Source organism: Copidosoma floridanum, unplaced genomic scaffold, assembly GCF_036245765.1.
Source record: "Copidosoma floridanum isolate Cflo_tuat_1 unplaced genomic scaffold, Cflo_Japanese_pri ptg000013l, whole genome shotgun sequence".
Lineage (NCBI taxonomy): Eukaryota > Metazoa > Arthropoda > Insecta > Hymenoptera > Encyrtidae > Copidosoma > Copidosoma floridanum.
The window spans coordinates 23,684,231-23,698,482 of NW_028321890.1; the positions used below are offsets into that span (position 1 = coordinate 23,684,231).

Genomic DNA, 14,252 nt, shown 5'->3' on the forward strand with positions numbered 1-14,252 from the left:
AAAAAAAAAAAAAAGAAAAACATGTAGATTTTACATTCCGATGACGCACAATACGAAACTTGCATGAGCACCTTGTAAATGCAGTTGTGATTTTAGAGGAGAAGAATATTCATAATATTAATAAATACAATAACGTCGTTGAGGTATACAAACTGTAAGGGATTAAATTAAAATTTTAAAGAGAACATATATGTAACGGAAATATTTAAAGAACAATGATACATAAGCATAAATTAAAACTGATAAGCAAACGTTGGTAGACAAAGTGAAAAAAAAAAAACAAAAAAAAAAAAACAAAAAAAAAAACATTAATATCAATATTGTATGACGATAGTTTTTGAAATTAAAAATTGTAACGGGGTGCAATGACTACACATATTTTTTACGTTTACGATTGGTTGATTCTTGTTTTCTGAATGAAAATTTTTTTGTTTACCATCTTAAAATCGCTTTTTTTAGTCGAAAGAAATGCATATTTATAAAAATTTACAACTTTCATATGCTACTAATGAAACTATTTAAGAAATTCCATTTTTGAATTAAAAACAAACTCGCAGCCTGTGGGAATGGGGAAGCGATTCAGAGGACGATGTCATTTTAATGTTAAATCGAGGGGCATCCTATTATACTATTGCGACGAACAAAAGAGCCTTGTAAAGTAATTTGTTATTTGATCAAAACCCAAACAGAGTTTAAGGAGTGACGTAGAGCATAGTCGTTTGATTAGAAAAACCAATTGAAGATTCATTACCGCCCCTGTTAGAGCCAATTTTTTCCAATCCACGATCAAACCGTTCCGTTTGTAATACTTTACGTACCTACATTTGTATTAAAATAAAAAAAAATGCTAATGATTTAAAAATCTCAATGTAAACAATTAGGTTTGAGAATAGTTCTATGTTGTTCACACGGATATTTTTTTCCTTTTATTCAATATCTTTTTAAGGGTTCTTACGGCACAAACAAACACACACACACACACCCACACCCACACACAAACTAACTTGGTGAAGTATTTTTTCGTGATTATGGGAATATGGGTAACATAAGAAGATACGCGAATGTTTTTTCCTAGTAAATTATCGAGTGAGAAAACTAAACACGCGCATGTGTTAAGTACATACACATTCATGTAATACTTTTCGACATATTTCGTCCATTCTATATTTTACGAAGTCTGTGTTTTCTATTACAGAAATAACGCGCACATAGGATCTTAAGAGGTTTACAATCAATTTGACTATTATGTAATGGTGCAAGCTATAAGTATACGGTGTTTTTTATTGCGTTGCTTTTAACACGCGATAGCCATTAATATTTACAATTTAAATTTTATTTCCACTGTTAAATCTTGAGATGTCATATTTTATATTCGTTGTTTTCAACTATATTATATATTCTTATGCGATAAGAGAAAAGAGAAACACTATATACATATATATTTGGAAAACTTTGACAATTTGTACAATGACGAATAGGAGAAGGATGCAGAAAGGAGTTAACGCAAAAGTTGGCGGAGAAACAAAAAAAAGTTACAACAAATGCATTCCGCTGGATTTGCTATTGTCACTTGGTGTGTGTACCTGTACTGGCCGGATTTTTTGTCCACGAGCGGTTTTATCTAACAAGCACCCACCCATCCCCACTTGCATTATCGGCAAAACACATCTCATTCAAGTTTGAACGTCTACTGCACAAAGTAGTTTAATCCTTTAAACAATGTTATTTCGTAATCTAAGTGAAAAAAAAAAAAAAAAAAAAAATTCAATAAAATATTCGTGGGTGGTGTTTTATAAAATATTACTGAATGACATAAAAATCTATGAATAGTTGTTACTACTTGCGCTAAATAAACACATGCTGATCAGTAAAAAAGAAAATTTTTTTGTTTTACCCTTTTCCATAATATTTTCAAATCATTTATAAACCATAGATTTCCGTATTAGAATAATTATTTATGAAACATATTATACAACTTATTTAAATATACCTAGATTTGTGTTTTTGACTCAATACACATATTTCTCCAAAAGTTCTTGTTTCTTTCTCATCAGTAACACCTCTTGGATCTCTTTTTGGCTGAGGACATGCATTTGATTTGTTTCCATTTCCTCGTCCACTTCTGGAACTTGTGTCTCTTTACCGTTCTTTTCACTTTTCCACTTTTCAATCAATATTTCACGATACTCCTGTTCAGCTTCCAGCTCTAGAGGCACAAGAATGCCGTCATCATCATCTCTGTACCCATAGTAATCTGCATCAATGTCTTTCATTAACTCTGCGCGAGTTTTTCTTGGTGGTGGTGGAGGTTCTTGCTCAAACAATTCTCTGACTCCAGGTAAATCTTTGGCAGCTCCAAAATATTTGTATCCTCTATTTCCTGGTACCTATTATACACAGTACATTTTAGTTGGCTATCATTCACTTCTTCAACTACGCTACTAAAAAGTTAGAATACATACTTCTCTTCCTTCGTGATCCAACATACGTGGACCAGTTCGTGAGTAATCTGGACCACCAAGCTCTTTAATCTGTACCTCCCAGTGTCGCTTTTCTCTGAGCAGTTTGTTGATTTCATCGTTCAAGTCTCTAATGCGAAACTCACCCAGACCAGCATTTTGTATCTGAGCCACTTTTTTGGCTATTTCTCTGATTATTTGGTTTCTCCACTTTTCAGCTCTCCTAAGATCTTTGCATTCCGAGGCTAGGTAAGGTCTCCTCTCTTGCTCTTTTTTCCCTTCGTTGCAGTGTGCAGCTCTCCATCGAGCCAAAGTGGTCCTGTAAAAAAATAATCAAACATTGATTGATCAACGTAACTGGAGTTTAATTGAAATAATACGCGGTACATAATGTTACACTTACATTGCCTTCTCTGCATTACGTGCCTATGGACAAAAAATGTTTATTAGAAACATATTTCATGTTTATACAAGAATAAGGTCTCAATTTTTGAATTAAAGGTATGTTTTTTATTAAAACTGTTTTTTCTTTCAATCGGCATAAACACGAAAATAACAGATAAGTTTGAGCATTAATAAGTTATTCAACTTACCATTTTGTATTAATTATTTTCTCAGCTAATTTAAAAAGTAAGCTTCACAACGTTTTCGTCCTGTACAGATTGTAAACACACTAACACGAACACTTATTTTCTTAAATACAGAGATTTACAAGTTTAACAGTAAAAAACTTAGGTTATAAATAATCTCCCCCCGTGCGCTGAGTCCTCGGTAAACCTATATCTATCACTCGTATATATATATCCCCTCATTTTTAATTTAGAAAGAAATTCCCTAGCATAGTAAGTTTTCATAGTGGAATTTCTTTTAAAAGAAATATGGTTCTTTTTTAGTTTGGAATCAGCCTCGCTAGATGGCGCTTATCGTAAATTAAAAATAAAAATAATAAAGATGTATTTTTTCAACTATACAGTTGTATTTTTATATAAATTAATTAAATAATTATTAAAATATCATCACGAATACAATATTCTTGAGATGTTATATAATAATAAAACATACAAAAGCGAGAGCCGCTGACTTTTGGTTGATTCCGTAGTGGGGGGCAGAGAGGGGTACGAACGCACGATGCGTCCATCTTCGAAGTAATAAGTAAACAAAAAAAACGTGAAGGTGAAAACACTCCTTTAGTTAGCTATCCCACTTCCAAAGCTTTTTAATTGCTGATGCATATACAGTGATTTATACGGGTTTTTGGCGCTGTCAGCTGTCATAGAGGCCAAATTGAGTTGTATACGTATATGTATAAAAATGAAACCCTCATGTCCCTCATGCACTCTTGATGCATTTTATCAAAAAGACACTGCGGAAGCGAAAAAACTAACAGCCGAATACTTAAAAGAGTAAAAGAGACGACATGAATAAACATATTAACAAGTTAAGGAATTAAAAAGGGAGAGAAAGAGAGATTAATCGAGTGAGTCGAAATGGAAGATGGAAGTGCATAAATATAGTGCATAGAGCATACACATGCGTGCAAACTGCAGAGGTATGAGTAAGTATATTACATTATTAGTACAGTGCGTGGAGGAGAGGGCGAGGGGACGTACCGTACTTCCGTACGTACCCCTAGCTGTAGTGTAGCTTATACATTACCTTATACACATTGCAGTATTTGATTTGCCCTTTTCCATATACCTAATGTACACGTACGTATATACTTATGTAGTGTACATGCATAGTTATGTACAAAGTCTATAAAGTACTGAAAGTACAAACAAAAGTGTGTGTTTATTAAGTACCTACTAATTAAGCCTACTACCTAGGTCTAGGTAGTCCAAGTACACATCCCGTTGGTATTACATGTATAAACCCAAGTCGTAGCAACGTAGCAAATCTGTACAGTATGTAGGTACATGGAACATTGTCTTCTAGGTACAACGAAGTAAAACAGTGTGGTCTGATGTGGTGTGCATAACGGGAAGCTGGATCTACTTAGATCTTTTGCCTCGCAGCCAAGGAAGTTGTTAAACTATCTCTGACCGGTGTCTTATTTTCCTTCTCTTACGTCGTTACGGACACATAATAAAATACCCATTCCTCGCACCGATTGCTTAGTGCATGCGAACTGACAGGTGTTGTGACAACGGCCTTGGTCGTCATCGTCGAATATTTTAACACAAACAACCTAAGTTAATAACTACAATAGTGTGAAATCTATAATAGATAAGCAGTATTTGTGTAGAGAGAGGACAAGACCCGACCCATCATCAATAACGTCGACGACGGCAACATAAACTCGTCGTCTCCGCCGCCGGATGTGGTATAGCAGAATAATAGCAGAAGTGAAGTAACGCTGAAGAGGAGGAGGAGGAGAGTAATTAAATAAAGAGCAGCAAACGAGCGAAGAAGAGCATTAATGTTAGACATCTCGACAGATCCCGAGGAAATAAGTTACGGAGCGTCACCGGCACGTCGCGATCCGGGTGTGCTATCCTTTTCGGAGCAGGTCTCCAAAGGGATCGTTTCTCTGTCGCCCCACGCTTCACAGGGTTAGGTGTGCTATTAAATTTTCTCTCACTATCTCTCCTCATTTATTTTATTCTATTTTTATTTACTTATTTTTTTAACAATATGAACAAATTATCAAATGACAAGTGTATAAAATAGAGTATGTGCTTTTAGTTGAGTGATGTGGTGTGGCACGACTTGACAATCATAATATAGTTACCAATCTCGAGGTGGTTTCTATTTGTTTATTTTTGTGAAATTCGGTTAATAATTTGCATAAGTAGATTGCTTTGCGTGATCGTAAATTAGTAACTGCGTAAGTAATATATGTTATAGAGAGAACGAAATGCGTGCAAGCATTATCAGCAATAGAGATGATTAGAGGCGTGTTTTTTTTTTTGGTGTTACTGTTGTCATCGGTGCTATTCGACCTTCTGCGCTTTTTCACATTAGACGATTAGACACTGCACATAAACAAAAATTCGCTCTGCATATTATATTTAACATGGTTGTTGCATGCGTGTCGATGGAAATCTTTTTCTATCTCACACTCCGTTTCGATGTTAGCGCGCGACATCGCATATTTTCTCGCACACATGATACTTACAATTATACGATTACATACGTATAAAGTATACACACGGTATGGCAGCGCTTAGATAGTAGCAAATAAAATTTCCGATAACTCTTTTTATCCTAATACTTACGTGTTGGGCCTGTGACTATGACGCTACCTTCTTTCTCTGTCACTCTATCTCTCGTTAGTCTTTAAGTATATATATTTGCTTCAAAGCTTATTTTTTAACGCGAGTGTAGATTTTTTTTTTTTGTTTTTTTCTTCGTTGGAACTACGTCAGCTGACACTTGTAAAAGCTTCACTATATATTATCTTCTTCAATTAATCAGTACTGGAATCACTTGCGTCTCTTTCTCTCTTTACTTTTCTGTATATCTGGTGTGCAATAGAGCTTTTTTTAAAGCTATGGTGCTTATAAGTTAGGTTAGATACTAATAAGTAATCTTTTTTTTTTTCTTTTTTTTTTAAGTATGACTCTGTAGTTTGTGAACATAATGTGTTTTATAAGTCCATCAGCTTTTGGCACGTCGTTATTTTATGATGGCCAATCGTTTTTAGTTTGCATGTTTTGATTAATGCTTTGGGCAGTGTAGATGCAGCATATAGTTTAAAAACACGCATGGCTTATCGGTAATGAAATAAATGGAAATTCATTTAGTTTTTATTATTACGCAAGTACTGGATGTTTGAGTAAAAAACTATTGCATTGCAAAATTTTTTCTAGCGTATGCCATTCAAGTATGTAGGAAAAACGATTCATACACTTTTCTTTCTAAAATGTAGTAACCAGAAAATATATTAATTACACATTAACTGCATTTATTAAATTTTTGTTACAATTGATGTAAGTTTTTTATCAAAATGTATGATTGTACTGAACCGATATTTTTTTACAGTATTACAGGTGATTCCCAAGAAATTGGAGTGTATCTGATGCACTCCTCAGTTACCTTACAGTGTGTAGTAAGATGGCTGCACAGGTGGATGGTGGAGGGAAGGATGATTTGAAAACACAGTTTATCACAAGGGAGGGCACTTACAAGCTCATGACCCTGTCGGAGTACTCAAGGCCAAATAGGGTAGGATATACCAACAGCCAGGGAAGCGCCTCCGTCAGGGTTTCTTTCGTCACGCTTCCCGATCCTGCTGATCCCACTGGTACCCAGGGATTTGGCGACCGAATGTGTTTCAATTTTGGCAAAGAACTTTATGTTTATGTCTATAGGGGAGTTAAAAAGGTATTGTTAATTATTTTTTTCTCTAGGATAGATCCTTAAAAACTCATCAATTAAAATTAAATTATCCGTTTAAGGCTGTGGATTTAAACAAACCAGTGGATAAAAAATTATACAAGGGATGTAATCCTACATGTCATAATTTTAATCAAACCACAGCAACTGCCGAAAGTGTACAATTATTAGTTGGATTTTCAACTGGACTAATACAGTTGATAGATCCCATTAAAAAAGAATGCGGTAAATTGTATAATGAAGAGGTAAGGCATGCATAACGAATGATTTTAATTTTCCTACGGCATGTATAGGAATCGATGATAGTTTATTTGAGTTGATCATTCAAAATACTTTTTTAATGTACGAATGTAATTGATTTAAAACAAACAATGTAAATTCATACGACATAAGTATTTGAAAGCCAACAGAATTAAGACTGCTCAAACTTTATAGATCTGAATTGAATGCAATTATAACTCAATTAAGCTTATTCAACAAGGTTACATAACAGACTAAATGGTCTGTCTGCACTAAGTGCTTGATTAATAAAATTCTTAGAACAGCAATGTCACTCTATTTTTAAAACGGTCATGTAGTTAAGAATTAAAATTTAATGAGCATCTCAAATTCGTATATGTATATTATCACAGTTGTTGAAAATTAAATTTTTCCGTGTGTTTCAGAGGCTAATCGACAAAACGAAAGTAACTTGTATAAAGTGGGTCCCAGGCTCGAGCAATTTGTTTTTAGTATCTCACAGCTCGGGACAGTTGTATCTTTATAATGAAGAGCTCATGTGTGGCACAACGCCGCCGCACTATCAGCCGTTCAAGTCCGGGGATAGTTACGCAATACACACCTGCAAAACTAAATCCACGAGAAATCCGCTGTACCGGTGGGTGATAGGAGCAGAAGGCTGCTGTATAAATGAATTCGCTTTTAGTCCGGATGGCTCGAACCTGGCGGTCGTCTCGCAAGACGGATTCCTACGAGTATTTCATTACGACACAATGGAACTGGCGGGTTTGGCGCGTAGCTACTTTGGTGGTTTCCTGTGCGTTTGCTGGTCACCCGACGGCAGGTACGTTGTCGTGGGCGGTGAGGATGATCTCGTGACAATCTGGAGCTATCACGAAAAACGAGTGGTTGCCCGAGGCCAAGGCCATCATAGCTGGGTGAGCGTCGTCGCCTTCGATCCATACACCACATCCTATAGCGAGCACGATCCCGACTTCAGTGGCTCCGACGACGAAATGTCCTTGCCGCACAACCACAATCACATACACGAGAGGCCCAAGAGGTTGTCGATGACCTCGCACTCGAATCGCAATTCCTGCAGCTCGGAGTTAAGGGTGTCCGGCGGCACGTGCTACAGGCTAGGCAGCGTCTCGCAGGACACCCAACTTTGTCTGTGGGACATTACGGAAGATGTGCTGCGGCAACCCGTGTGCCCAAAGAGCCGAGCTTCGGTGTCGGCGGCTGGTTCGGGCGTGTTTAGTTCGTCGGGGACGTTTAGTAGCGGTAACGGTGCCATGTCCAATCACCACATTGGCAACAGCAAGCATGCCAATTCGAACAACATCGGTTTAAAGGAAAACTCGAACAGCGGCAACGGTGGAAGTAATAACGAAAGCGGTGCCGGCAGCAATAGTTCGAGCGCTACTGTTTCGACGGTAAATTCGCTGACCCAGAGGCTAGCTGGCGGTCTTGGTTTTGGCGAGCGCAAGGGCGAAAACCACAAAAGGAACTTCAGCCTGACGATACGAAGCAGTGGAATGGTGGGTGGTGGTGGTGGTGGTGGTGGTAATAGCGGTAACGGTGGTAACAACAATACGAGTAACGCCGTACAAAACAGTGTTATGGACAAAAGTAACATGGGAAGTAGTAGTACGAACGGGAGTAACTTGAACAGTGTCGGTGGTAGTTTAAGCTCAAGTAAAAAAGTTGGTTCTGTATTGGACGATCCGATGAAGCTGATAGGGACGGCCTGGTGTCCTAGGTTTGACGAGTGTCCTGTGTTGGAGCCACTAGTGTGCAAAAAGCTTGCCCACGAAAGACTGACTGAATTAGTGTTTAGGGAAGATTGCTTTGTTACAGCGTGTCAGGATGGATACGTGTATACTTGGGCGCGACCCGGACACATGGTAGGTCACCTCACCATAAGCAATACCTTGCACAGACCACACAACCACAGTCACTCATCCTATCCCACTAGTTCGGTTAGGCTCAACGAACTCTGATGCATCGTCATAATCCTTCATGTTACCAGTTTATCATCACGTAGAATTTTTTTGTTTTTCTTGTCTTTTGTATCTTCACGAGATTCCGAACTTTTGATACTTTGAAATAGATATTTTACGTTTAATTATGCTTCATTATCTTTGTTATTGTGTTTGAATAATTTTTTTTTTTAGAAATGCCTTGCTTCAAAAGATATTTTACTGTAAGATTTATATGATACTCGGTTTTTCAACTGTCATCTGATAAAAAGTAATGTTTTCGAAAATTCTAGTTATTAATAATTAAAATGCATGTTAAGCTTCTGTTAGTACAAATCATTTTTTTTTTTTTTTGTTATGATATTATGGATATATTTTAATAAATTAAATTATTAAAATTATGTGCAATATGTATATTCATACTCTGACTATTATTATTTTTATTATTTTCATCAAAAGCATGACGAGTTTTGAATTTCTAAATTTTCTAAAATAAGTCACGAAAACTTTAAATAACTTCAAAAATCACGTTGTGATATCTTTGACGCTGATGACAATCCATCGGTATTATTTGATTTAATCGTAAGGTATTTAAATTCTTATGCAGTTATTGAATACAACTTTGTGACCTTTTTTAATTCTTATTAAAAAATACTTAAAACAATAAAAAATACACAATGAAAAAACAATTCATATGTCACACATGCAAAAAATTCATTTGTTTTACATATTTATATTTATGCACTCCTTAATTGTATTTAATATTACATTTTCCTTTAAAATTAAAAAAATAAAAATTCACAATTAGCTTGTTATTGTTTGCATTATTATTTTAAAGAACTTTTATTAACTGACGTAAGGCAAAAAAATTTATTTCAAAGTAGTAAAAGTAAATAATTTTATACACAAACTATAAAAATTGTAAATATTTAACTATGTAGGAATTGCGTTAGAGCGCTTGTATTCCTTATTAAAATATTGTAGAAATGATTGTATCAATTTAGCGATCTCTTTGTTATTGTTAGCACCAAAACTCTTGACGAGTTAATAAACTATTGCAAAATAAGAAAAAGAAATCCAGAAATTAATTAAGTTAAGTGAAAGAGAGTATTAATTTTATTATTTAAACAAAAATGTGTTTATAATGCTTTCATCAAATTATTATAGTTTGTTTTAGTAATGCTTCAGAAAGTTTATTTGCAATAAAACTTATTTTTATCGTAAAGCAAATTTTGAGGTATCGTTTTTGTGCCATTTAACTATGAATCAAATATTAATTAAGAGCGGACTTACTCTTTACAATATATTTTGACACTCAAACTGTTTTCGTATTGTATCTGCAAAGTCCTGTAACTGAAAAAGAATTACATACCAAATTAATTATATATAGATAAGATTTTTTTGTAGTTAAACTAGATTTCTTTATACAAAAGAATGACTATAGCGAAGTTTCATTTAATTCGTTTCTCTAGCGAATATTTGAAAACAATACATTTAGGACTCATTACTGTTCTACAATGGATTATGTCACGTAAAATTGTTTCTGTAAACAATCTTTATCCTTGGAAAAAAAAATTAAAAAACATTTTGAGACAATTAAAAAATAACAATGCATATGCATTTTATAAATACTAAAAAATTCTGTAGAATTGAAATAATAGGGCAGGCCCCTTGACGTTTTTTTTTCTTCATTACACCTTTGGTATAATCGATTGTAAAAAGAAAGCAATAAAATTATGATATGGTTTCAACTAAGATCAACAAGACACATAATCTTCTATTGCAAGCGATTATTTGTTTTTGTTTGTACAATAAAGTAATACATTGAATGAAAAACATTTTTGCTTGCTTCCTGCTTGAATTTTTAGTAAATGCGACGCACCTGATTGCCGCTCATATTTTTTATCATGTATGTTGACTATTATTTTTTAATTTCTATTATTAGCGACTTATTTTTTCCAAAACAATTTTTTTTTTTTTCGAATTAGGAATACTACATTTTGTGATTTCGAAATAATGCTTGTGCTTTTTATTACAAAAGCTAGTTCATACAAAAAAATTAAATGATTGCTTTGGCTGATGCAAGAGACTTTGGATGAAAACAAACCTCGTTGTGGCATGGTACGTATAATTTTTGATTTTTCACATCGACCCTTAGATGTGTAAAACACTCAAGTGTTGATTCCTAAAAGTTTTCAAATTTTATACATTTGCAAGACGCAATATATTTTCACAGTTTATCCTGATAGTTTTTTTTTTTTTTGCTTGATTTTTTATCAACAAACTTATAATTTTTCAAGTCTCTTGTAAGTTTGATGAGTACGAATGCACGCTGCAGTTGTTCGAAAAAACAAATCAACAAATTTGTATTTGTATTAGTTTAAAATTGTTTCAATTGTTTTATCACAAAGAGATATTCATGTACACACTCACTCATTCTCCATTACAATAAGATCCTACTTTAAAATATTGATAAAATTTTTCGTTTGATCAACAGCCCGGGATGAACCAAGTCGGTACTACCCTCCGCGTTGTAAGTCCGACCGAGAGCAGTAGCACCATAGTATAGCGGCGATCCTCCAGCTCCTCGACTTTGGTGCACTAGCGTGCGTCTCATCATCACCAATCGTTATTTGTACCATTTAAAAAAAAAAAAAAAAAAAAAAAAATCATACAAATGCAAAATATAAAATCGAGTTTGGGGGGAATTCGTTTCACTAGAGACACAGATGTTGTTAAAAAAAAAAAAAATTAAATAATAAAATAACGGATGACGACAACGATAAAAAGGTCGATCGTCCTATCGAGACTGATCAAACACTGGGGTAGAACCACGATGTTGAGATTTATTCTAAATGCTTTTATATCGAGTCATCGAAGGAAATAATAAGTGAAACATAAAAAAAAATGGTATTTCTCAATTTTATGTAAAAGTGCGAATGGCTCAGTGACGAGATTTACAGTAATACAAACGAAAAAGAAAAACTATTCCAAGGAGATTATTTGTTCTTCTAATGCGATTATGTCATTCCAATAAAGTTTATGCTGAGTAAATTATAATAATTTCAAACTAATAATTTCCACCTCACAAATTAATGATGATTGCACTTCGAATTTTTTCTTCTCGATTAATTTACGTTACATAAAATATATACCAGAGATGTTGACTCTACTTTTGTTCTTTTTTATTTTATATGTGTGTGTATTGCATTAAATACCAATATAATTTTTTAAAACGGCAGTACCATCAGTTTTTAAATAAAACGGTCCAAGAATCAGGAGCCTCCATTTATAGGATAGCTTTTTTCTCCATGAATATATATATATATTTTTTTTATCATGTTTGTGAGAGAATACATTCAAAGAGAGAAGCTTTCAAAATGACGGTGGCGGGAGAATGGTGTCGTGGTGTGTGCGAGTAACCGTCATCCGTCATTGCCGGCGTTCTCAACACTGACAGAAATAAAACAAAGATTCTTGCTCCGAAACACACGTTTCCAAACAAAAAAATCTGTCATAATGTAACAATTTAAAAATGAGTTTTTTTGAAAAAACGTGTAATATTTTATTTTTTACGAACTTTATTGTCACGATACATGCATCGTTGATTGGAGACGCTACTCTGAAAGATTTGGGAGAGAAGCAGTTTCTTACAGTTAAATGTAAGACAGGCATTTGTTTGCTTGCTTTATCGCTGATTTACAATTTGTTCATATATTTTTTATGAAATTTATTTTCGAAAGCTAAAGCAGTTCTTCCTTATCACGGATTATGTTGGCACAACGTATTGAAAGTGATTCAAAATAATTGCGACAAGTTGAATGACAATGAGCACTCGCTCTTGGCTTTAAGTTTAGCTAACTGTTTTTTAGAAGATTCTGGCCATGATACCTACACGTGTCACTTGAAAGATGATGAAGCAGAGAGAAGGTTGGTCAAAACTATTTATTTTTTTACTTATGTTCTCCAAATTATATAACAGTACAAATAAACAATGATGATCTGCAGAAAATGTATCAACGAAATGTCGGACAGGGCCTTCAGCGCATATAACAAATTTTATATTTATGCATCTCATATGTGTTTTTTTTTAAATCACGAAGTCTGGCAAGCAGAAACTCAGTCTACAATTAAACAGTTGGTGTATCATAATTAGTTTTTTATCAACTAATTTTCTCTCGATATTAATTTTCGACGAATGCTCTTATACAGTTTGTACGAAGCATCATCACTCATGAAAGAACAATTATCAGAAGCTTCGCAGATGCAAGGCGTTATGTTAGAGAGTCAAAAAGAAGGACTTAAAATACAAAACAAACTCTTGGACAATGGCAAGAAATTGGAAAATGTTATACAAAGTTCAACTGCATCAGTGACAAGTATGGTTTCAAACTTCAAGTAGGTTTTTTTTTTTTTTTTTTTTTTAACGTTATAGATTACAAAAACAAATAGAATGCCTTGATGTTTAATGCATTTTGCAGAGAATCTGTGAAAGACCAAAAAGAACTTCTTTTTCAAATATTTGCTTACTTGAAGACATTTCAAAATTGGATTATTAGTGAAGTCTCGTGGTTTCAGTCGATAATTTATTATACTGTCAGCTGCATAGTATCTGCGCTGTTTACAGCATCAAAAAAAACCACAAATGCACGCATAGTTTTATTTGTAACACTGAGCTTTAATGTAATCATAGAGAGAATCTTTGTACAGTATTACAACAACATTCCAGACATAATGAGCGATGATAAAATAGATTTAATATACAGTATTTGGTTTGTCAGAAAAATTTGTATATGTGTATGTATATTCAGTCTACTTTATAATTATTTTTCCTACAAGGACGAGCAGATTGAAAATTTTAAAGCTTTAAAAAGGATTGAAGATCGTTTGGACTCCTTGCATAATGTTTCACTTGTTACTGAAACTCCCGCAATCAGTAAGTTGCATCTGCCAAAACTAATTTGGGTTCATATGTAGTTTATGTGTATAATATATACATATTTCTATTTATTTGGTGCTTTTTTTCAGGATACTCTAAAAGAATAGCTTTGAAACGGTTGAAAAATAGTTTAGAAGTATCAACGGAATCCACGGAAAATTCGTTGGAACCTAAGTCTAAATAAACTATTTTTATTAAAAATTGTACATAAAATATATAGGCAATGTTAATAAAAATTTAACTTCATTTAAATTTCACATTTTATAACATATGTACAGTTTTATAAAAAAAAAACTGTTAGTACAAGTTAGTTTT

The 14,252-nt window shown here is 34.0% G+C and overlaps 3 protein-coding genes across 6 annotated transcripts; 2 read left to right on the forward strand and 1 right to left on the reverse strand.

The window, feature by feature from the left end:
- Positions 1-1,278: 1,278 nt before the first annotated feature.
- LOC106645058 (pre-mRNA-splicing factor ISY1 homolog) lies at positions 1,279-3,271 on the reverse strand. 2 transcript variants are annotated; one of them, XM_089591220.1, is made up of 5 exons: positions 3,053-3,271; positions 2,863-2,885; positions 2,463-2,778; positions 1,991-2,387; positions 1,279-1,734 (listed from the first exon to the last, which is right to left on the reverse strand). In XM_089591220.1, the coding sequence occupies exons 1-4, from the start codon at positions 3,053-3,055 to the stop codon at positions 2,010-2,012; spliced, it is 720 nt and encodes a 239-aa protein (XP_089447346.1). In that variant the 5' UTR covers positions 3,056-3,271; the 3' UTR covers positions 1,279-1,734; positions 1,991-2,009. The 2 variants fall into 2 exon arrangements, with proteins under 2 accessions (XP_089447346.1, XP_014216299.1); XM_014360813.2 differs by lacking the exon at positions 1,279-1,734 and having other exon boundaries at positions 1,890-2,387.
- A 782-nt stretch (positions 3,272-4,053) lies between these two features.
- On the forward strand, positions 4,054-10,575 carry LOC106645059 (WD repeat-containing protein 20). Of its 3 annotated transcripts, XM_089591447.1 has the most exons (5): positions 4,054-4,311; positions 4,395-5,016; positions 6,444-6,785; positions 6,860-7,042; positions 7,463-10,575. In XM_089591447.1, the coding sequence occupies exons 3-5, from the start codon at positions 6,516-6,518 to the stop codon at positions 9,017-9,019; spliced, it is 2,010 nt and encodes a 669-aa protein (XP_089447573.1). In that variant the 5' UTR covers positions 4,054-4,311; positions 4,395-5,016; positions 6,444-6,515; the 3' UTR covers positions 9,020-10,575. The 3 variants fall into 3 exon arrangements, with proteins under 3 accessions (XP_089447573.1, XP_023247080.2, XP_014216300.2); XM_023391312.2 differs by having other exon boundaries at positions 4,054-5,016; XM_014360814.2 differs by having other exon boundaries at positions 4,054-5,011.
- Positions 10,576-12,473: 1,898 nt separating this feature from the next.
- Positions 12,474-14,121, forward strand: LOC106645046 (uncharacterized). Its single transcript, XM_023391317.2, has 6 exons — positions 12,474-12,660; positions 12,742-12,928; positions 13,007-13,135; positions 13,211-13,396; positions 13,480-13,934; positions 14,027-14,121. Exons 1-6 carry the CDS (start codon positions 12,534-12,536, stop codon positions 14,119-14,121), a joined length of 1,179 nt encoding a protein of 392 aa, XP_023247085.2. The 5' UTR covers positions 12,474-12,533.
- Positions 14,122-14,252: the final 131 nt, after the last annotated feature.

What these genes read in the sequence shown, in the direction of transcription:
- LOC106645058 (XM_089591220.1), bottom strand. An exon ending in CGTAATGCAGAGAAGGCAAT is followed by an intron (nt 2,779 to 2,862) that starts GTAAGTGTAACA and finishes ATTTTTTTACAG; the next exon opens with GACCACTTTGGCTCGATGGA. An exon ending in TGGATCACGAAGGAAGAGAA is followed by an intron (nt 2,388 to 2,462) that starts GTATGTATTCTA and finishes TGTGTATAATAG; the next exon opens with GTACCAGGAAATAGAGGATA.
- LOC106645059 (XM_023391312.2), top strand. Translation starts at nt 6,516, where the DNA reads ATGGCTGCACAGGTGGATGGTGGAGGGAAGGATGATTTGAAAACACAG. An exon ending in TCTATAGGGGAGTTAAAAAG is followed by an intron (nt 6,786 to 6,859) that starts GTATTGTTAATT and finishes TATCCGTTTAAG; the next exon opens with GCTGTGGATTTAAACAAACC. An exon ending in GTAAATTGTATAATGAAGAG is followed by an intron (nt 7,043 to 7,462) that starts GTAAGGCATGCA and finishes CGTGTGTTTCAG; the next exon opens with AGGCTAATCGACAAAACGAA.
- LOC106645046 (XM_023391317.2), top strand. Translation starts at nt 12,534, where the DNA reads ATGAGTTTTTTTGAAAAAACGTGTAATATTTTATTTTTTACGAACTTT. An exon ending in GCAGTTTCTTACAGTTAAAT is followed by an intron (nt 12,661 to 12,741) that starts GTAAGACAGGCA and finishes TATTTTCGAAAG; the next exon opens with CTAAAGCAGTTCTTCCTTAT. An exon ending in AGTATGGTTTCAAACTTCAA is followed by an intron (nt 13,397 to 13,479) that starts GTAGGTTTTTTT and finishes TGCATTTTGCAG; the next exon opens with AGAATCTGTGAAAGACCAAA.